We start from the raw sequence: 21,762 nt of genomic DNA, 5'->3' as shown, positions 1-21,762 counted from the left end.
ATATGGAACCAAAGAGCTAGCTTAGATCTTTTCTTTCTCCTTTGCGTCTCTCATTTTTGTGATTCTCCAACATTAGCGTGTGGGTTTGATTGGAAAAACAGAGAAGGTAAGGAGCATCAGCACTTACAGGTCTTCAGGGCTTCATGGTTTGTTAGGAAAAAAAGTGTTTTGCACATGTTTCTTAGGATCAGAGTTGACTGGGAGTTAAAACGGCTTGTAGCAATGTAAACGACCTTGGTGGTTTTGTCCTTGTTAGGGCTTTGAAGGTTGGAACACGCTTGCTGGTTGTAGGTGAATGTATGGCTGAAAAGCCTATGGTGGTGGGTGAGGAGTTGGTCACCCTTGCCAGCAGCGTGGGATGGTTCGCTACTCTCCTACAATCGAAACTAAGCGAAAAACTATTTTTATAATTTGGTCACTGCCTCTGCAAACATCATGTATTCGTTTTTGATAGCTTGGTTGCAGTCTTCGGTTGTCACTTTTTCAACCTGCAGGTGTTGGTTAGCTATATAAAGACTGCTATTACTCCCCAAGTGCATTTTAGAAGTATTTTGACAATCACAAGAAAAAATTATTAAGAAAAATGGGAGTGTTCTACGAAATGAGTTCCCTAGGTCATAGCAAATCTAGCGGTGTGTCAGACAATAGAAATGAGGTGTGCTGTCTTGCATGTTTCACTTCGTTTTCCAAATAAAGCTACATATGATAATGAAATGCTGAATGTTTCAGTTGATAAAAACTAATTAAGAGGTGAAAGTATAGCAATAGTTTGGTTGCTAGGACAGTACAAGTTACAAGACTTTTCTTAATAAAACCCAAAACACCCGCTGGATTTGAACTCATTACCTTCACAAAGTAAAGCAGATAAGGTTTTGACTATGCAATGCAGCCTTTCCTTTGGATCTGGGAATTTGCAAATGTTCCTTTAATTACAAGGACAGTTTAATATTGTTCTTAAGATAGAGCAAAAAATAATGTTATTGAAAATAGATTTATTTAAAAAAAATAAATGAATAGATGGGATGGAGCCTGTACCTATATATAGGTGTGTAAATCTGTATATAAGCATGATTTGGGAGAAGTGATACCCCTGTGTTATTCTGTGACTTCAGCATTAATTCATAGCATACCAGAAAATCCTTCTAGGTACATAGAGCCCAATGCCCAGTTTCTAAGTATAGACGTAAGCTCCCAGAGTTAGTCAGTTAGATAAATGTGTGACCAGAGCGCTTTAATGTAGCCTTTTTTCTTACAAGATCTGCCAGAATATATAAAATTATGAAAAGACTAAATTATCACTTTGAAAATTGCTTTTGTAATTAATTCCAGCATCTTTAACAGCAATCACGTCTTCAGAATGGTAAAGTACAGTTCAGGAGACCAAAAAACTGTGAATTTTATCTTTGAACTTCAACTGTTTTCAAGAAACAAACTAGGGGGAAATGCATTGATTTAGTCTTTTAAAAATAATACTGATGTTCTTTTCATTAAAAGTCTATAGCATTTCTTTGCTTGGGAGCCAACTCTCGAAATTGGCAGGGATCTGGCCTTGACACAAGATTTTCTTTGAAAATCTGTTCCAGCTGGATCAAGTCGTTATCATTTGGAAGCTCTGCACGTAGAGGCATATGGCCACTAGAAACGTATCAGAGCAAAACTGTCTGTAAGTGAAATCTTTGAAAATCCTTTGTGGTGTGATTTTTCAGTACATGGTTGAACAAGACTTTCCTGCGTTTGCACCATTGGTCTCTTACGGCTTGAGCCAGCAGCAGGCAGGGGAAACAAGGTCTTTCTGTCCTAAGGCACTGTCAGTGCATCCATGTGCCTTCTAGGTGCAGGAGAGAGATTAAGGAGATTTAAGGAGAGAGATTTCTGTCTCATCTCTCTCTGCGTTCATGTTAGGACACTGGAAAATGGAAGGGTCAGCGACTAAGGGAGTCCGTTGGTGGGTTTAGGAGAGGTTGAGGAAGGTACTGGCACAAGGGGAACAGAGAATGGAGAATAATGAAATGGTTTAGGGAGACAAAGGGAATAGGATTGGACTGTGCTGGGATTTAGAATTATAAATGCCGCAAGATATTCTAGGTGAGGTCAATGAGACGGCCAACCTGTATTTCCAATTTTCCCTACTCCCTGTAGAGAGTGAGGAATGGGGTAGTGGTAGGGGCCTGGAAAAGACTGGCGATGAGCGAGCTTGGCAGCGTTGGACGCCAAGGCTTATACAAAGAAGGAAGAATAATTGTTAGGTGCTAGAGAAGAGGTGGAGAGTAGTATGAAAAGATCTTAGCATTGGAGTTTGAGACACACCGCAGGAGCTTAATGAGCTCACATGTTGAAAGAAATAGGAGTATGTCTAGCGCCATGGTCAGATAGGAAAGAAACGGGAGTCAGCTATAGTTATGTTTGAAGGCAGGACTTGGGTGCGTTGCAGCATCGACATGGGCCAAAGAATCTGCACCTGTATAACCTGAGATGTTACACGGCGTTTCTAAGTCTTGAGTGAATGCTTGCAGAACCCGTTACTGATACATACGGAAATGGGTGCCAACTGCCACCACTCTTAGCGAGGACTGCAGAGGTCTTAGATGGTATTATTCAGTGTTCTAAGCGAGCAACACCGTATGGACAAAGCGATACTATAATACTGGGGGCTGACGTTAGAGGCAACTCCATTCTGGCATTTCCCAGCTGAGTGCTTAGTTTGGCTTTGCATCCATAATAGTGTTTGAACTTTTTAGTGTAATGTTTTTGTTGTAAAATTATAGAAATATAACAATGCTAATACTGATTTGTTTAAATTCTCAGGACAGTTATTGTGAAAGATGGAATATTTGCTGCAGTATCTTCACTGTATCCACTTTTTAAACTGGCTCCATGTATTGAAGAGACACCACCCCCTTACTTCATGAAGTACTTCTTCACATTTTTGCAATAATACTTAGAGAATTCTGCTTGCAACAGGGAGTTGTGAAGCTTTTAGTTAGAAAACTCAGAGTTTGATCCCCCCCCCCTTTTTTTTTTTTTTTTTAAAAAAGTTTCCCTTTAATTTAGTCTATTGGCAACTGAAATCCTGACCCCGTAGGAAGTAAAAAACAACAGCCCAATTGACTTCACTTGAGAGGGTGTAATATACCTACTGTTTTCGTGTCTTGGTTTGGAAGCAAAGACAAGGCTCAGTGTCTTGTGATTGAGTGCCGGGCTAGGCAAGGGAAATAAGTCCCTGCAAACTCTGGAGCTGACCTTTGTTTTGAGTAATAAATCTTGAGGGGTTTTTGCTGTTGTTGTGTGATAGTAATCTGCTTGGAAACTGGAAGAAGGACTGTATATCATAGCTGATTTTGTTGAACTGGACCACAAATTGCAAGCTGAATTTGAATTAACTTGGGGGATTGAACCTTAGTGCAGAGGTGAGGGAACAAAGCAAAGACAATTGGTTTCACTTGGTGCTTCTAAATGTAAACAGAACAGAAACACCTCGACTAGTCCCAGAACTGCTGTCAGGACAAAGCTTTGCCTCAAGACTCCTTTTCCCTATTGAGCGAGCATGGGAATATTTCCATTTTCTTTAGCTCATTTACGGTGCACATATGGTGTGGGATTCATGTCCCTTAACTTTCTTCATAGAAAGTTAAACATCTAAGGAAGGAAAGAGTGAAGGAAAAGCTCAAGTTCTTCCCATATCTTACGAGCTATTTTAGAAGGGACAAGCAGCACTTCTCGAATTTTCTGTCATACGAAGGATGTTTAGTTAACTTGTGTAGAGAGATGATTAACTTTGAAATTGGTGAGGTTAGGTGAGATAAATACCACCAACGGAGAATTTGCATTAAGTGAACTCACATGAAAACAGTTATCCCAAATCTTTCTTCAGCAATATCTGCCAAGCTTCCAGCAATAGCTTTGGGAGCTGTTAGAGTGTGCACTGTGTGAGTCCTCACTGTACTGTAATGCAGACAGTCTGGCGTTGTCCAAACAGGGTAGTGATTGTGACAGTCGGGTAAAGAGTGTGGCCTATGGTAGCTTGAATGTGTGAAAAAGATTAATAAATCAGATGTCGTAATCTAGTGATTTCAGCACGGGGATAGGAATAAGGATCATAGTGGTACTTCCAGGTTAGTATTGAATAAATACATATAAACATACATGTGCATAAGTAGATAATTAGATGCATACACAGGTCAGCTTGATTTTGGAAGATGTTTTACAAAATAACATTGTAAATGGATTTTTAAATTTATGTGGAAGAGAGCAAGGTGCCAGTTGTGAATTATTCTTTGAAAGCAAAGCTTTACAAGTTGTGTTGCCGTGTTGCAAGTGGAATTAAAGAGATACGTAAAGGTATTTCCAGAGAATTACCCAACCTTGGACACATACATGATTGGTGTGGAATGCTGAAGAAACTTCCCCTTGGCCCTGAGGTGGGAGAGGTGGCTGGAGGAGCTGGTTGCTGTTGTACCCCGGGGAGGCAAATCACATTTTCAGTAGACCTGAAACAGCTTTAAGTTGTGTCTGAAGTTAAATGGGTTCCTTGGTGGCTGTGACATATGGAATAAAAAGTATGGAGTAAACCCTTATTTAGTACATCGTTCCTTTCTGCTCTGTGGTAGACATAATAACACGGTAGGAGCAGATTTGACAATCTGCATGTTTTGTATCTGAGATATTGGCTTTGCGCAGCCTGGAGCACAGCAGAACTTGGTACAAGACAAATGTGTTACCTTCTTCATCTGCAGTCTTCCTTCCACGCCATGGCAATCTCCGCATGCCATAACTAAATATAGTGTTGACCTAGTTAAGTTAGAAATGCGTGTAGTTACTCCAGGATTGTCTTAGCTGCTTTTATGCAACGTGTGAGTTTCACAGACTTTAATCCATCTGCAGTTTCACTTCTGTTTGTCCAGCTCTTTGCCAAGCTGAACTCCTTATGTTGATTCGAAAAACCAGCTAGCACTTTAACATCGATCAACCTGAAAATCTGCCAGTCTTGAATGAATGTAAGTGGATAATTGAAGTTATTTGCAATAATTGCTAGGCTTTTAATTTATTTTTCTCTTTTATTTATAATTTGTGCTTTGATGCAGCACTTACTGTGACAGAGCATTGTCTAGTGAGTTGTTGTAGTGGAATCTGATAGTAGTCATAGCCCAGTCATTTCTTTTCGTATGTCATTAGTTCCAAGATTGGTATCTGTCTTAAGCTACAAGCTCTAGGAACTCTAATATTGAGATAACAGGAGCTAAATAATTTTCAGTCCGTCTTAGCCACAGCAACAGCAATTGTAGTGATAGAATTTCCTAGAAAATACCTTGTAACTGAGGAGAACAGAGTGGGAAACAAAATATGCTGCTGGACTTTCTGAAAAAGATTGTGTTCCTCCCGCCCCTCCTCCCAAATCTCAAGGATAAACCCAGCCTGATTGCAAGTCTTGTTGTCATTGGCCTGCCTAAAAACTCGCGTGCTTCTGGTGGTTGCAAATATTCCTCCAAGGTCAGCCTCAGTTTCTGGTATCTACACTGCTTCTCTGTTGGTTACGGCAAACATGTGCAAAGCTATTTGCAATAAAATAGTAAGACCGAGAGGCCTGTTTGCACATCGGTGCAGTCATTGCCATGTTACGTGATACTGTTTTCAAGCATAGGAAATAATAGGGATACTGACGAACATCGTCAATATTCTCTGTTGGCTTCCTTTACCTTCTCCACTAAATGAACTGTGAGAGAAGCAAACCCCAGAACGCTGATGGAAGTAAGGAGCACTTGCGGCAGAATTACCACCCGTGCCAGAATATTACCTAAGCTTACTTAATGCTAATAAATCTTCCTCTTTCCCAACGAACAGCCCAACCTTTTCAGAAGTTTTCAAAGCACCTGCAGCCTTACAGGTTTCCTGGAAAGGAAATGCCTTTTTCTCTTCTGAAATGAACCCCAAAATGGGGAAGTCACAGGAAGGTACCTGGGTAGTGTTTTTAAAGTTCGGTAATCTATTACTGAGTGCTCCCACGTGCACTGCAGAGGCTTCTCGCAAAGAAGCCAGTGAAGAAAATTGCTCTGATGATTGAAACACAAGTTCTGGTTTCTCTCTCAGGAATATACTCAACTGCTGAGCTATGTTTTAAATAGTTATCTGGCTACACTTTAAGAAATATTTTTGGCATGTTCACAGCTCAATTACCATAAATTTTGATTGGAAATTAGATGTTCAAATCAATAGTAAGGTTATTAAAATTACAGTGAGTATTTCACCTGAAGAAGTGGAACTGTTGGTAGTTGTAAGTATTTTCCATATATCGAATACTGCTGCGTTTTGCTTGGTAATATACCAGAAAACTTGCTGCAAAATATGACAGAAATAAGATCTTAAAAACAGGCGTTAGTTTTCCGTTGTTTTCCTACCCTGCTGTCTTTGTTGACAAGGTTTGTTTACGTTTGATTAAGATCGAAATCCCTGTTACAATTCCATATGTAGGAGTACGGGAGACAAGCTTTTAAAGTTACATAAATTCCTGGGTTTTTTTCTTACATATTGTTGTTTTTCAAGAGAAACTTTCAGTGCAGTATATTCATAGGATTTTCTTGAGTTTAGACTGTTTGCCATTTTTTTAATAGGAATGGCTTTTAATTGTTTTTTATTTCCAAAACCTCAAAACAACCTTGAAGACATACACAGTTTGTAGAGGAGTTGAACCTCAAACTGATGCCACGGGAAAGCAATCAGAAAGTTTATTAGGGTTGAGGGCTATTTTTTGCTGTTGCTAGCATTCAGGTGCTGGGATGTAAGAGCCTCCTACAGATTTATCTACCCTTTTGTTAAAAGACTGTGATATCCCACTGCTCAGAGCAGGGTCAGAGTTGGTGGCCCGTGTCGGGCGTTCTCTGGATTGAAATTCTCATAGACCTAAAGCGATAATTCTGCATTGCTCCAGACAATACAGAGGTAACTGGCGAGACTCACGTGATGGTCTGAAAGAAACGTTAAGGCATAGTCTAATGAGTTTGGGAAGAATATGTTCTTAGAAGGGCTGCTGACAAGCTCACATATTTTAACCAACAGAACTGAGCCTGGGACTGAGTAAAGAAGGAGAAGCTACAATTGAAAGAGTAGATCTTTAATTTTCTGTTTAAGCGTTTTGTTGCTCTTTTGAAATGAAATTTTATCATATCGATCTTATGAAATATAAAGTATTGTTATGGACTGAGATAGTATCAGTAGCTAGTTGGTACTAGTTATAATTAAGGGTTGAGCAGTCTTCTTTCTTAAAATCTGCAGCAGTTTGGTTTGGAGAAGAGCAATTTCTAGCAGCATTTCTGGTTTTATGTGTAGCAGTTGATTTATCTTAGAAAAATAGAAAGGAAACAGTGAAGTATAAATGTGCATCTTCAAGATAGCTGAAGAGAGAGGGAGGAACATAACTTCATTCACCATTTATGGATAAAGGTTGGTGACCCTTGGCTGTTCAGTTGTTCAGAAACTGGTTCAAACTTTGTTATGCTTATGAATTTACTTAATCTAACTTCAAAACAGGATTCTAATGAAAAAGAATCATTGAGAAGTGAACTGAAACCCTTACAAGGCACACGTAAAGATCTTCTCAGAAGCTAAAATGGGTAGTCTGCGTTCTGAATGTTTCCTTCAAACTGTTATTCTCTTCTTCATTTATTTTCACCTTTCTGCCCACCTGTTCCATTTCCCCTTACTTTCTATTGGATTCTATTTTTCCCTCCTTCATTCTGTTTCATTCAGCTTTCACTTTGCTATCTCTGTAACAACCTAACTTGGATGAGAATTTATCTGGGAATATCAGTTCACTGAAATGAAAATTTAATTTGTCAAGAAAATTATTCAGAGATAGCTCAGTGATTTTCCTTTTTATATGTTATTGAGAGGAAAGAGACGTTTCTTTCTCTTCTCTCAGCCTTCTCTACGTTATCTGTGGTACTAGTACTACTGAAAATACCAAACACTGACATGGTGTTTTGGTGATCATTTGGGGGACTTCTTGGGAGTGATATTGTTCCATCTCCTGGTTCATGCCCTGTTTTTATCCATGCCACGTCGTGTTAGAGGATTTCACCAGACGGTGGGTATCTCTAGGTGTGCTTTATTGACAACTCAGAGTTGGGCCATCACCTCGGTGAGCGGGCAAAGACTGACAAGGAATAATCTCATGTATATGCAGTTAAAACAAACATTACATAACTGGTATTTTTGTCTGAGAGGGTCTGGATGTTCCTTCACGACTTCTCAGTTCTCTGTTCTTTAGTAATTTCAAAAGTCCATGCAATTCCTCTGTCTCAGGTGATTCTTTATCATCTCGTTCCAGTTCCCCTTCTGAAGTTGCAGCTCACTGGTGCAGTCTCTGCTCACCGCAGTCTCGTCTCGTCTCTTCTTCACACCATCTTCTGTTTGAAGTGTCATCTGTGTCTATCCACTAATATCTCATTTGGTGGATTTAGGCTTATTTCTAGCTTACATTTTCTGTTGCTCTCACAGGTTTCTCACAGTCTCCTTCGTAACAGTGTTGAGATATTTAAAGCAAACTGTGGTTAAGGACAATTACATTGGAAAATGCAGCATATGCTTGTGTTGTGTGCATTCAGTGTACCAAAACTGTAGTTTTCCTATTAGATTTGTGAGGGTGAAGCATGTAGTGTGCCTGCATATTTGTGTCTTCATCTTCAAGGAAAATACGTGTCAGTAGATTGTTTACTTTCTTGTTGTTCAGTAGAGAATGTTGCTGAAATGTACGTACCTTTTTTTTTAAAGAAAAAAATGGGACAGCTGAAATCTTAATGAATAAATCAATAAAGTATCAATCATTACTTTTCATTTCTGAGCTGCTCTCCTTACCAGATGTTTCTACTATTACTTGTCTTATGCTTCTCTAGCTATTTCTTACATGGGGGATAAATCTTAGTTTAAATTTATTTCACTGAGACAAAAATGTAATTGCAACACATTGGGATCAATACAAACTATATAAGAAGTCATGAATTATTTTTCTAGCCCACTAGGTACTAATATCTAGGCACTGGTATCTCATGAAATACTAAAATAATTTTTCTTCCCATGAGTAAATATTTCAGCACAGAAAGGAAAAACATGTTTCTCTTTTCCCTGTATTCATTTGTTTGAAGAATTTTTTTTTTCTTTTACTTTTTTCTTCTCAAACTCATCAGTCATGATCTTTTGTACTAGATGTGCCCTGAGCAGTACTGCAACTATGGTTTTAATATAAAGGAGTACACATCTGCAGAAATGCACTGAATTAGGGTAGTTATTTTACATAAAATGCCTTTTTCTTACTTAAGAAATGAGGGCTAGATTTGTACAATACCTTCAGCAGGTTACTAATGTGTAAAGATGGACTTCTGAAACCATTCCAATGTTTAAGAATCCGCTTCAGTTGTGAGATTTCCCCCTCAGAATAGTTAGTTTCTGCTACTTTTTTAATTTTCTAAATGCAAAACAATTGTGAGTTAAATTAACGTTTGATAACCTTTTACATGGCAAGATGTGTTTTTACCACTGTTCACAGAGTGCAGGAGCCGTAGGAACAATCCCACAGAATGTCGCCATTGTATCTGAAGTACTTGTTCATGGCTTTCTCCTGTGGCCTGTTGGGATGCATCGGGAGTCGTGGGTTCTTTTGCCCGCGCACGTCTGTGCGGGAAGGCGACTGGTACATTTTTCAGTTCCAGTTTGATTTGCGGGGGGTCGGAACCTTTGCGGTTCAGTTCCAGTTTAGGTTTTAGCAAACCCTTTTAGGTTTACGCGGGACAAGATTTTTAAAGGTGGAAACAGTCCCAGGACAGGGATGCGGGCGCAGCAGAGTGCTCTGGGAAGGTGGCCTTCATCTGCTATCTCTTGCTCTCCTGCAGCAGCCTAGGCATCGGTAGCGCTTCCGGTTTGTCATCAGATCTTTGAGATCTGTAATGCTGCACTAAGAAAAAAGGTATGAAAATCCTTCCCACCGGGGTCTGCAGGAAGATGCAGAAGCCCAGCAGAGGACGGAGGGTTTAGTGAGGCTTGTGCTCGCCCTGGGTGAGCGATGCCATGAGGCAGAGATGTGGAAGGAGGGGCTGTGACATGGCAGACCTCGGTGAACACAGGTGTTCCCTGTAACCAACCAGGCTCTGCCTTAAACTCTCAGGTTTTTGTTGAATGATTTATTCTGAATTGGCAACCAGAAATATTTTTCTTGGTTCAGTTTCCATTATAGTTCAAATTGTATAGCAGTATTTCCATCCCAGTTTGATTTATGTCCAAAGACTTGATAAAAGCTGAAAAGGGAAGCAAACGTGCGCAGGCTGCTCACACTGCGTGTCGTTAATGAGAGCCTGGAGCTCGCTTGGTTCATGATACAAAATATTTGAAAATATACATCTGTGCCAGTGTCTGATAAATCCAAGAAAATAAAACTAACATATTGAGTATTCTTGTGACAGATCATCCTTTGATTAATTTTGGGTTGTACATATGTGAATACTCAGGTAGAATAAATGACAACTAGAAAGTTACTTCTGTAGTTAAAATATTCAGAACTATAAAGAACCCTGAATAAAACCTTAGAAAGGATATAATGTCTTTTCACAGGAGAATGTCTGCAGCAAACACCTATGTGAATTTAATTTTTCGAGTCGCTGTGTTTTAGTGCAACCCCTTTTTTCCTTGAGATGGTAGCGTAAGGAACACTACAGGGAGATCTGAATATTAAGAGGAAAAATACTGAAGTCCTGTCGTTCAGTAAATATTACGTCTGTAATGGCAGAAAAAAAATCTTCTTGTGCTTAGGCACTGTGTTAAGGCAGGATGTACAACATCTGCTAAGCAAACAAACCTGACCTCTATTCGTCTAATCTTTTATATTTGATATGTTGTTTAGAAATGCCTTTTTATTTCAGTTGCTTGCAATCGAGTGCATTATTAGGAAATATCTGCTATTTCAAGTGAGATTTTAAAAGGTCACCTGTGTGCAAAATAAGGTCCAGTGTGAAAGCAACTTTACATGGTGGTCTTTCAGAAATCAGTATCGGAATGGGAGCTGCAGGGTGTTGAGCACTAGTGGAAAAAGTGATTTTATTTATTTATTGGCAGTTGAGCTGTTTTGAGAGTTTTGTACCACCAATCACAGATGCTGAGGTTTAAAAAACTTGTTTGGGTGGTGTTTTTTGTTTTGTTGGCTTTTGGTTTTTTTTGTTTTTAAATATAATTTGTTTCTGTTTTATGAAGTATCATAGTTGATATCACATGGTGACAATGAATTACACAATTCTCAAATGATGCCTGTTGTTATACTGGAAGAAACGCTTGGATTGAAAGATGTTGTCTATTATTTCAAAAACACACCTTTTTTTTTTCTTTTTTTTTTTTCAGCGTCTTGTTGAAGCTGCAGAAGATGCCTACCTGAAACATGAGTTTGATGCTGACTTACAGGTAATTAATAATTATTTTCTTAAATATTTCTCATCAGAGTATACTAAACAGTTTACACAATAGCTTGCTTGAAGAACTGCTGTAGAAAGCCAAGCACGTGAGTAGCAGAAGGATGCTGATTACAGAAAACGAAATTAATGAAGGCTGGCTCAGTATTGTGACAGGTCACGCATTTAGTGGTTGTGTGTTGGGAGACCAAGCAGGTGGATTTTACTCTTTTAGAGATTTCATTTAAATTCCCTACATGTCTGCTTAGGTCAAGATTTTTAAACACAGTAATTAGCAGCATGTTTCATCGTTGCAGTGTACTGGCAAGGAATTGTTCTGTAGAGAGTTGAATTTGCAGATGGGGTGGGACCCACAGGGATGGGATTAGCATGACCTTGATTTGTGCTAATGGTTTCCCTTTGCATCCCAGTCCCAGACACCCTTTTTTCTCTTACCTAGAAGCCCTCAGAGCCATACCATTGTTGTCTCAAAACATTGCCGTTAGGAATAACACGGGTCGGAGAAGCACTGCGGCAACTCACGGTTAAAAATGTTTAAAAGACAAACCTTTGCTTGAATAAGACACATAAGTAAAAAAAAAAAATAATTTAGAAACTAAGTAATCTCACCTAGAATGGAAAGTTTAATAGAAATGAGTAAATACCTCCTTAGCTGTAATGAATTCCTATATCCTTGGTTTCTTGAATGCCGCGTTAGGTGGAGTTTTGTTTACTTTGTCTCTAGCCTATCTAGATTTAATTCTAAACCCTCCTGTGAATATTTGCCATGTGTCCGTTTAAAATTTGAGCTTGAGCTTTAAGGGAAGCAGAGACTCTTTGCGTGGACTTTTCCCCATGCGTGTATCTGAGATACACAGTTCTGCAAGTTCTGTTCTCAGCTTTTACCATGGTTACTTCCGGTAATCATAAAACATTTTATTTTATTAAAAATATGATGCAAATTACTGATTTCTGTGCAGAAAGGGGAAAAAAGTGAACTTTTCAGACTAAAGATAAAAAAATTAGTTTAGAAGGCTATGATACTGAGATCTGTCAGCCTGTGTTGGAGTAAGGATAAAATGAGCGCATTGAAAGTGATAATTCATGTTATTGTTGTATTCAATGAATGCTGGCTTCTGTATTCAAATGCTTTAGAGTTCTATTACATTCCAGCCTTGCAGAGGTGTGCAGCATTTTATTTTTCTTTGAACTCTAAGCCTTGGAGAAATAGGAGTTATTGTCTGAATAAATCAGAAACACACTTTATAGCAGATTTTTTAGAGGTCTACAGTAAGTGCTTTTTCACTGCAGGATAGTTCTCACTTTGACAAAGTCCTTCGTTTGCTGAGCCTTTGAAGATATTAACACTTTGAGGAAGCCAGTTAAAAGCCATTTGTGTCAGCAGCATTAACAGGACAATCAAATCTTTGTGTAGAGCTCTGTTGTTTATTACTGTCACGGTCCATTAAAGCTAATCAATTGTTAATCTTGGTTTCAGCGACCCCTTTGCAACCCTTGCTGGGTGATTGTTGTTCTTTATCAAAAATCTCATAATACCATCTGCTCAATATAAAATAATGGCCAGAATGATTTGATAGTGTACATTGAAGTGGAGGGGGACAGAAGGCTTATATAATAGTGTATATAATTCTGCTATCAAAGAGGAGGTTTTTGGCATTTGTATTGCCTTGGCTGACGTGTGGAAGACAGGATTAAATGCTTTGAATTAGTGGTATGTGACACAGCACCAGTCTGCGCTCTTTGTGCTCAGATATTCTGGAAACTCAGAAAGCACATAAAGAAAGTGCTTTTGTGCTTTTTATTGGTCCAACATCACCTTCTATGTCTTGAGAACAGTATAGATAATATTGTGTCAGTACATAAAAGTGATGTAAGGGAGAAATAAAATTATATTAATATTTTTATTGACTGTGAAAAAACACCAATTTAAAGAAAATCATAACTGGAAGTTCATCTTTTTGAGTGCTGGTGTTCTCTTCAGCAATGCTGAAACTATATGATTTGGTTAAGCTAGACCTGATCCTTTCTGGGCGTTTTTCTTAGTCCCATCGTTAGTTTTGTCCTTAGTTATCCTATAGGTATTCTAATCAATACACTGTAATGCTGTGTAATGGTCTAAGCACTCAACTGTCTATCCCTGGACTGAATCTATTGGCACCACCAATAAAAACCTCGTCGTTATAAACATAAATAAAATTCCCAGTGAATTGAAAGAAATAAATCAAAATGGGTGAGATGATGTTCAACTCATCAGCATTATATATCGCATGTTCGAGTAATGGCCAAACTAAGAATCGGTGAGAGCTGACTTTGAAGATTTATCCCGCAGTATTTGGGCTTCAGGAGATTCTTCTTTCTGTCAGGGATGTGAACCAAGAGCTGCGCTTTTAGCAAGCTAGAGGAAATGACCTTCTGAATGTTACTTATACTCGAACCTTTAACTCAGTCCAGGATTGCCAGCAAGTTGCCTTGTCACAACATTGCTATAGTCTTAAAGGTTTGCTCATCTTGCCTTATACAGGAGGCTGTCTCTGTGCTTGCCTCTGTTTAAGATGGAGTAATTCCTCCTGATATTGGGGCATTAACACGATGAAAAAAACAATATAGGGGCCAACTGCCAAGCACAGACCCAGCAAAAGTGGATGTTATGGATTTTGAAGTGATTCTCGAATCACTTTTTAGCTTTGACTTAATTGTTTGCCAGAGAAAAATTTTCGGGAAAAGATTAAAAAGAGGGTAAACCCTTCTGTTAGGAGGTGATCTATTAAAAAGAAATTTCAAATCATTCATGATCATTGCTGTTAACTGAAATTTGACCCCCTGATCATTTACTTCCTTTGTGCTCGAGGACGTGTTTCCTACGATACCAACTGCCTTGTTACGATTCCTAGAAACACTGTTGTGGAGTTTGTCTTCAGACCCCTGGAAGAGGCTCTGAAGTGGAAAATTCTTCCCTGGAGCTGTCATACACCTAAGATTTTACTGCATATGCAGCCGTTACAACCACATAGGTTTAGAGGCTTTCTCCTCCCACCACGTCTCCTCAACCCCCTGGAAAGTGGGCAGATTTTGTTGTGTAAAAATACACCGATGTGATACCCAGCTGCTCTTCTTGCGCAATTCCTAGTGAGGAGGTAAAGCACGTTTAAACTGCAGCCGTGTGCTCTGTGCGGGCACCTGAGTCCTCTACAGCGTCATCTGTTCGTGTGGCTGTACCCAGCGCAGAACAGAGACGCACACAGCACTGTTACCATCCGAGCACACTGAGGACAAGACCTATCATACTGCTGTAGTATTTCGGGCTTTCAGTAATCTCAGGAGGCGGATGCTCGGCAGTGGAACTGATGTGGGAGTTCTCAATGGAGCAGTAAAAGTAACTTGCACTTCATTACAAACGTTTAAAAAAAAATAATAATTTAGGATCAATAAGGATTTATAATGCTTGGTTCCTATCTGGTTTTCATACCTCTGACCCCAGTGACAGGAGGGATTCATACAAAATCTTGTTATCACTACGGGTTCATTTGCTGAATGGTTTCATTATACACCCACGTTTGCAGGGTAGTTCTTTTATTTTCTGTGTGTTAATTAAGTTCATTAGTTCATTCGCCTTATATTCCAGCTGGGTTTTCGCTGCGCGTGTGTGATGTGATAATAAAAAAGCAACGTTATTTCTTTTTAACAGAATCAAGACTAGTGCACCGTAGATGTCACCTGAATTACTACATGTTTTCTTTTCAGATTGTGGTATTTTCACTTTCTGTATAAGACAGGAGAGGTTCAAGTGCCAATACTTTGAGATTGTGGACCTTATTTCAGTTTTATGTCACAAGACTCGAAGAGAATGAATAAAATAGTTTTTACGAAAGGGTTACTTTCTTCTAAGAATATTCTTAATTGAATGGGATAAAAAAGGAATAAAGGTATAAGGCTGCTTTTCATTATTTTTTTATTTTATTTTTTTTTATTTTTTTAGATCTATAACATATGGCTGTGTCTTAAGGAAGAAGTTTTCAAAATTATACTGGAGTTAGGTACCTGTCTGCCAGTATTTGCTGGCTGTTAATTCTTAATTGCATTTCATGTCCTTGAAAATCCCATCCTTACTCTTGGAGCATGTATGTTGGCTGTAGAAAATATCTTGTGAAATGAGCAGATGGATAGTTAAGGATTTACCAGTGGTTTGCACAGGTGAACAACGTACTTTATTCACATTTAATGATTTTTGAAAGTCTAGAAAAGGTGAGACTTCAAAGGTTTAAGGAGAAAGCACAAATCGCAAAAGAGGGCTGGGGAACAGAATTAGTCCAGTTCACAAACTCGGTGGCTTCTGGGCCTGATCCCTCACGTGCTAACGTTACTGGGTAGGTGGTGGTTGTCTTTCAGGGGCAGCTACCTGACTTGCCCTGATTTTGAAATTCAACTGCTAGATACAGAGCTTAAATATAGACATAAACCCATAACTTAAATATAAAAAATCTGACCTAGATGTTTATTTAGTATAATGATACCATGCAAAAATTTATAATGATGGATTGTTAAATTCTCAGGTCTTTAATTACAATTTAATCAAATAGGTGGTAATTACATTGATATCAGTTGCTGGAAAATACGAGGATAAAAGATAATTGAGAATAGCTATTCTACATAATGTTATTAAACTCCTATTATAACCCGTGTATTACTTTCATGTTAGTATTCTAGAAAAGTCTGTTTGTATATTTATTATCTCACTAATTTTGAATGAGGCACATAAAAACTAGATTTACAGCCTATTGGTATTAATATTTTTCTGGCTGTTGAATAACGTCCACAGACTGAAGTCAGCTCTTGAAGGGTTCTGAACATCCACGACGGAAAGGGAAGTCCATGGACTTCAAGCACTTAGCACCAAGGGCTGAAATGACTTTTTGAAAAGCGCATTTCAAACAGCAGCGGAACATCTGAAGTTTGGTGTGCGTCCTGGGGTATTTATCCCAGCTGTTACTCCCTCAATCAGAAATCAGTCTCTCTAAACTCCAAGCCTGAAAACCTAATATGAGACCTGACACAGTCTAAATTCCTTTTTAGACTTTCTTTGAAATATTTTGCGGACCAAAGTGAATGGAAAGTGGAAGGTACATATATTTGAACGGGATATGGACTGCATACCTGTAGCTTGTAAGAAGCCACGAGGAACAGATCCTTAACCTGCACTGATCTAAACTGTTAATTTTGCCCTGCGCAGCTCTTGCGGAAGCAGCTAGAAACCCTGGAAACTTTATTCAGTTGTAAAATCTGCCATTAGAACTCTTTCCTGAGGTGCCTCTCACAGGACTTGCTCTCAAGGGGCTCGTCTTTGAGTTCCTCTAACACTTGCGATATTGCAGGAGGTTCTTCTGTACGGTTCTGTGCGTCCAACCGAAGGCAAAATTCGGACACAGCCGTGACGTAGAAATGCTGACAGGACCTGTAGAAGTCTTGTTGTTATTGAGTGTTCTGGACAGTTGAAAGTTTTCAGTACTGATCAAAAGATAAGGGAGATCAAGGAAAAACAGTAAGCGTAGAATTCTGAATGCCGTTCAAAACCAACAGCAAAGCCACAAACTCCTAAAATTTACACTGCGCTTTGAGGGCCAAGAGGAAGGCAAAAGGGAATAGAAGCATGAGCATCTACTGAGGTAGTGAACTACAAGGCACAGCATTTAAATGATAAAAGCATCTCTTAGAGTCTTTATTCAGTTTTAGGTTTTCCTTTGTTATTTTCTTTTTCTTTCAGAAAATACTTGTATCCCTTTTTTTTCTGAAAGAAAAAGCAGAAGCTTCAGCTTTGCAGTTCTTAGTTCAGTATTATTCTTGTTGATTTCTGTGAGCTCAAATTAAGGACTTCTCAACTGCTGTAATACCAGAACTGCAACAAATTGACTTCCAGATTTTTAGCTCTTAGGATGAGCCCTTTCAGCGGAGAGCACTTTAGCTTGTCTGCTCTTTCCTATTTATTTGCTGAGGTTGGGAAGAGAAAAATTGAAATGACTATGGGACTGTGGAGACATCAGTGAATTCGGATGTTACTGGTTAAGAATTCTCTAGAATTGATACGCGTGTAAGGTAACCTTCAGAGGAAGATTCCACATCCTTTCACTCTGCGCGTGTGGCAGGGATTAGGCGTCGGAAAGAGCGTACGGAGAGAAGAGGGGCCATGTACCTTTTGGGTTATTTTAATCTCCAAGATTTTACCTGTTTTCTGCCTCTGTGGTAAGTGAACAGAAAAAGAGAACAAGGTTTTACGAAGCCAGGAAAAAAAAAAAAGGCTAGCGATATTTTAGTTCATCTTCTAATGATGAACTTCTTCATTAGTTTTTTTCACTTTGGAGTTTTGTAGATTTTTTTTGAGAATTGAGGGAAATTTTTGGCTTTTAAAAACAACTATGATAAGTGCATAATTTTCATTACTTTTCCCCCTTCCACACATGCATCTTTCTAAGAATTTCTAAGTTCTCTTACTGCAAAAAATTCAAATATAAATTACTAGAACTATTTTATTTTTATGTATGTTGATAACTTCTGTTGACAAGGAGTGAGTTTGATAGCGAAGCACAGAAACGCATGGAGTTTAATGGTTTTAGAAGCAGAGAAGCAGGAGTGGATTTTTCGGGTAACTTGTAATTTTTCTGCTGTAAATAATTGTTTGGCTTTTTGGTGCCATTCGGCCTTATAAAAGGGAGCCATCAAAAAGAACGGGTAATACTCTGCTGGTTTAGTTGACTGGTTATTCTATCTACTCGTTATTCTTATCTATCTATGGGGCTCAACAGCAAAGGAGCTAGCAGCCGTGCTCCGAATTTGCTATTGCAAATAACATGCTCTGCTTCTGAGAACGTTTGGCACGGAGTTCCGGAGATTCATTCTTCTGACTGCAGTTATGGGACTCGTCCTTTTGGTAGCCTTAACAGGTTAGACTCATTAAACAGCTACCAGAAGTAGTTTTCAGACAGTTCTGGATTTATTCCTGCCTACCTCTCTTGTGATAGCAATCGCTATCTGAAGCGTGTGAAACGTGGAATGAAGAACACGCTATAAATTCAGTTCTGCCATCAAATATGGACACGGTGCCTTTTGCCTGGTGAAATCTGCTGTAAAAAATTATAGAAATCTGAAACCTAGAATTGTCGAAGAACTGTATGACCGAGCAGATAATCTCGGAAGACAAGATGTCTTCCTGAGGCTTTTCCTGTTATTTGTTTGTCCCTTTTATTGTGTTCGCTTGCTACTAGAAATGAGAAGGAAATAGCATTTTCATCCCATGAGTGTTTTCAGAATTCCTAGTTTTCCGATTAAACATTGAGATACCCCAAAGGTTTTCCTGAGCAAGAGAAGCCTCCGCTTCGGAACAACTCATAATCAAATAGGTGGGGCTCTCAGGATATGAGAAACCTGTTCAAGTTGCTTCTCTAGTGAATATTAGATTATTTATATGATGTGAAACAACTGCAGCAGAAGAGTTTGTGAGACAGTCGGCCCAGAAAAGCCTGATGGATGGGGCAGTCGCTTTGGATCGCAGAGGCCCTGGTCTGAGTTTCTGTTCGGCTGGATGCAGAGCGTGGATTTGAACTGCAGTGTAAGACTTTTCCTCTGGCACAATTCTGCAAAAAAGGAATGTATGTTCCAAACCCAAGAAGAGTCACAGGTCAGGTCTAACAGCAATAATAAGATGGAACAGAAATTATTTACATACGTATGATACATATATACAGTTTTTCCTTTCCCATGCTTAAATCATTAAGTATTTCCAGGTTGCTTTTTTTATGCTCTCCGTAAGCATCTTATAAGAATTAGAGACATGTTGAAAAGAAATAAAAGCTGCGATTCTTGCATATTCACATAAATTCACAGGTTAAGGTTATAACTAAAACAGAAGTTCTCATTAAAATAGTGATAAAACTTGGAGTTCGCAACACGGAATTCTTTCTTTTATTGTTTTTGTAAGGCAATTCTTTAACTCATTCCAAGAGAATGGATAGAGAAATAAGCTAGTATTGTTCAGATACCGGGGTAGTGATGCACCAGAAGGAGCCAGTCGTATGAAAAGAGGTACGTTCACTTTCAAGCAGGAAAAAAAAGAAAGAAAAAAGCGACATTATGAAATGAACATTTAGCAGAAAATCAATAACAATACTTAATGCTGCAGCCTTAAAACTGGATTGAAATTTGTCACATCGAGCTGGGAGTTAGTGTGAGCTTGCAAGAACCTCACCGGAGGCTTCAAAAAATTTTCCTCTTTCAAAATGCCTAGCATTCCTTCCAAAAACGCCCAAACCAGAATAGCTCCGCCAATGCGATTGCCTTTCCACACGGTCAAATAGCATGTCATCCGTGCGTGCCACAACTTCTAATGGAGAAGTCGGTGGCTTTCCCTGTGTTTCACAGCAGCCTGGTGTCTGGGAAGGTGAGCAGCTCCTGGGGGCCACGTCCACTGCTCTGGGCAGGCCGAGTTAAGGGAAGCAAGGGGAGGCAGGTTTGTGAGAGGAAGAGTGCGGAGGACGCAGACGAAAGCAGACACGGTGCAGTAAAAGGTTAGGTGTCAGAAGACCGTAAAGTGCAGGAAAGGAGGCTGGAGAAGGAGAAATAACTAAATAATGCGTAAAGGCAAAGCTGTTAAGTGTTAATATCTTTGTGTTTCAAGAGTACTGACAGTAATCTTTTTGCAAGTCTCTCTAAAACCATTACCTTTGCTTATAGTGAGGCTAAAATGGAGAAACCATTTTCAGCTTTTTTTTTTAAAAAAAAAAAAAAAAAGGAGACAAAACCCTCTTTCCTCTGTCCTCCCCTGTGTCAGCTTAGGCAATCATATCAACAGTAAGAAGCTGCCTGACACAAGCTTCATTATAAAACAAAAGAAACCTTCGGAGAGAATAGTAGTAGGTAACATTCAAATATCAAATACCATTTAAAAATGGGTTCCAGAGAAGTTTGGCAAAACAAATATGTGAGGGAGGAACGCTGCATAGGAGATGAGGAAAAATATCACAATGGCATTGAAAAACATATGTTCCTTGAGATTGCCATAAACCTCAGAGAAACTGGTCTCATCATTGTCAGAGCAGACAGAGATGACGCATTTAAAAACGTGTCTCTAGTAGACCTTTATGGGACTGTCAATTTCCAATTCTAAGTAACCAAGAAAGCAGCTAAAGAGCCAGAGAGAAGGAGAAATGACCATGGAAGATGCAGTGAGAATTGCCAGTGCTTAACGTTTGGCATATTGTGATAGCAAACAGGAACTTGGGACTAAAAATCACTTCATGGTGGGCAGTCGTTTGACTCGTTTGTCGAGACTTGTGGCCTAGAAATTAGTCATCATCCCTCTCTCAGGGGGGAAAGAAAAAAAAAAAAGAGCTTGTCACCTTCTGAAAATGCCTTCTAATTAGCTTTGAACTTTCTGCCGCAGAAAAGGTCAGCTGCTCAGCGGCTTGAGCTCTGAGCCCCGTGCCTTTTCTGAGCAATCTCACACCGGCAGTCAGGTTTGCTTGTACGCTCCTTCGCTCCCGTCGAGATACTGGTGGATGGTTTAACAAAACGACTCTCCTTGCTTGAAGCGAGGCTGAGGGAAAGTGGCAGTTCCGAGGATTTTGATCCTGTCAAGATTCCTTTTGAAAAGTGCTGCTCTGGCTTAGCTTTCCTTTACCCATGGGTATTCTGTGTGTATCAGGCAGCACAAGGAGGTGGTGTACAGAGATTGTTGTTTTGTGGTTCATTAAGACTTCTCCACCAAAGACACGCAGCACAGTCTATCATCAAAGCTGTGCGTTCGAGAAGTGCGTTTTGCCAGAATCCCAGCCTTTCTGAACGGTCTGGAAAGTATATTTTAAAGAACCTATTTGAAACCTCTATTTACTTCTGTGCTTACTTGTACGTCCTTTGTATCTACGTTTAGTTTCTGATCCGTTGAAAGGACGGGATGCTAAGGCGCTTCGAGGAGCAGGCAGTGCTGGAGTTAATGTTCTCATTTATAAGGCTCATTGGTCAATGATACTGAGCTCTCCTCCAGGAAAAAAAAAAGATCCTTAATTCACTGTTGCAAAATTCAATGCCCTATTGTTCTCACTTTTCTGAAGTCACTGTTTATAACATCGCTCTCCTTTCCCCTCTGAGGAATAATATAATTTATTGGAGCAGTTCATTCATAGTCTATGTGATATCTATCTTTTGGGACAGAGATACCTTTTGCATGATGTACACACTGTTAGCTTCAAACTCTTCCTGTTTGCTTTATGTGAAAGGGTTTGTAATCAGGAATATTTATGCATCCTGGTACCCAATTGTGCTGTGCTTGCTGTTTTCT

At 39.2% G+C, this 21,762-nt stretch overlaps 1 protein-coding gene across 5 annotated transcripts in view; it reads left to right on the top strand.

Annotated features, from left to right (window-relative positions):
- Positions 1 to 21,762, top strand: part of CACNA2D3 (calcium voltage-gated channel auxiliary subunit alpha2delta 3) — a 551,583-nt gene that overhangs the window by 218,442 nt on the left and 311,379 nt on the right. For all 5 annotated transcript variants that reach the window (XR_010072843.1, XM_063348451.1, XM_063348449.1 and 2 more), the window contains one exon: positions 11,374 to 11,433. Coding sequence is in view for 4 of the 5 variants with exons in the window: in XM_063348451.1 (XP_063204521.1) it covers positions 11,374 to 11,433 (60 nt within the window). In the remaining variant the exon portion in view is untranslated. The remainder of the gene's footprint in view (positions 1 to 11,373; positions 11,434 to 21,762) is intronic.

This window comes from Chroicocephalus ridibundus, chromosome 10, assembly GCF_963924245.1.
Source record: "Chroicocephalus ridibundus chromosome 10, bChrRid1.1, whole genome shotgun sequence".
NCBI classification, from domain to species: Eukaryota; Metazoa; Chordata; class Aves; order Charadriiformes; family Laridae; genus Chroicocephalus; species Chroicocephalus ridibundus.
Note: the sequence above shows the minus strand (reverse complement) of the source record. Positions and strands in the feature narration are given on the sequence as shown.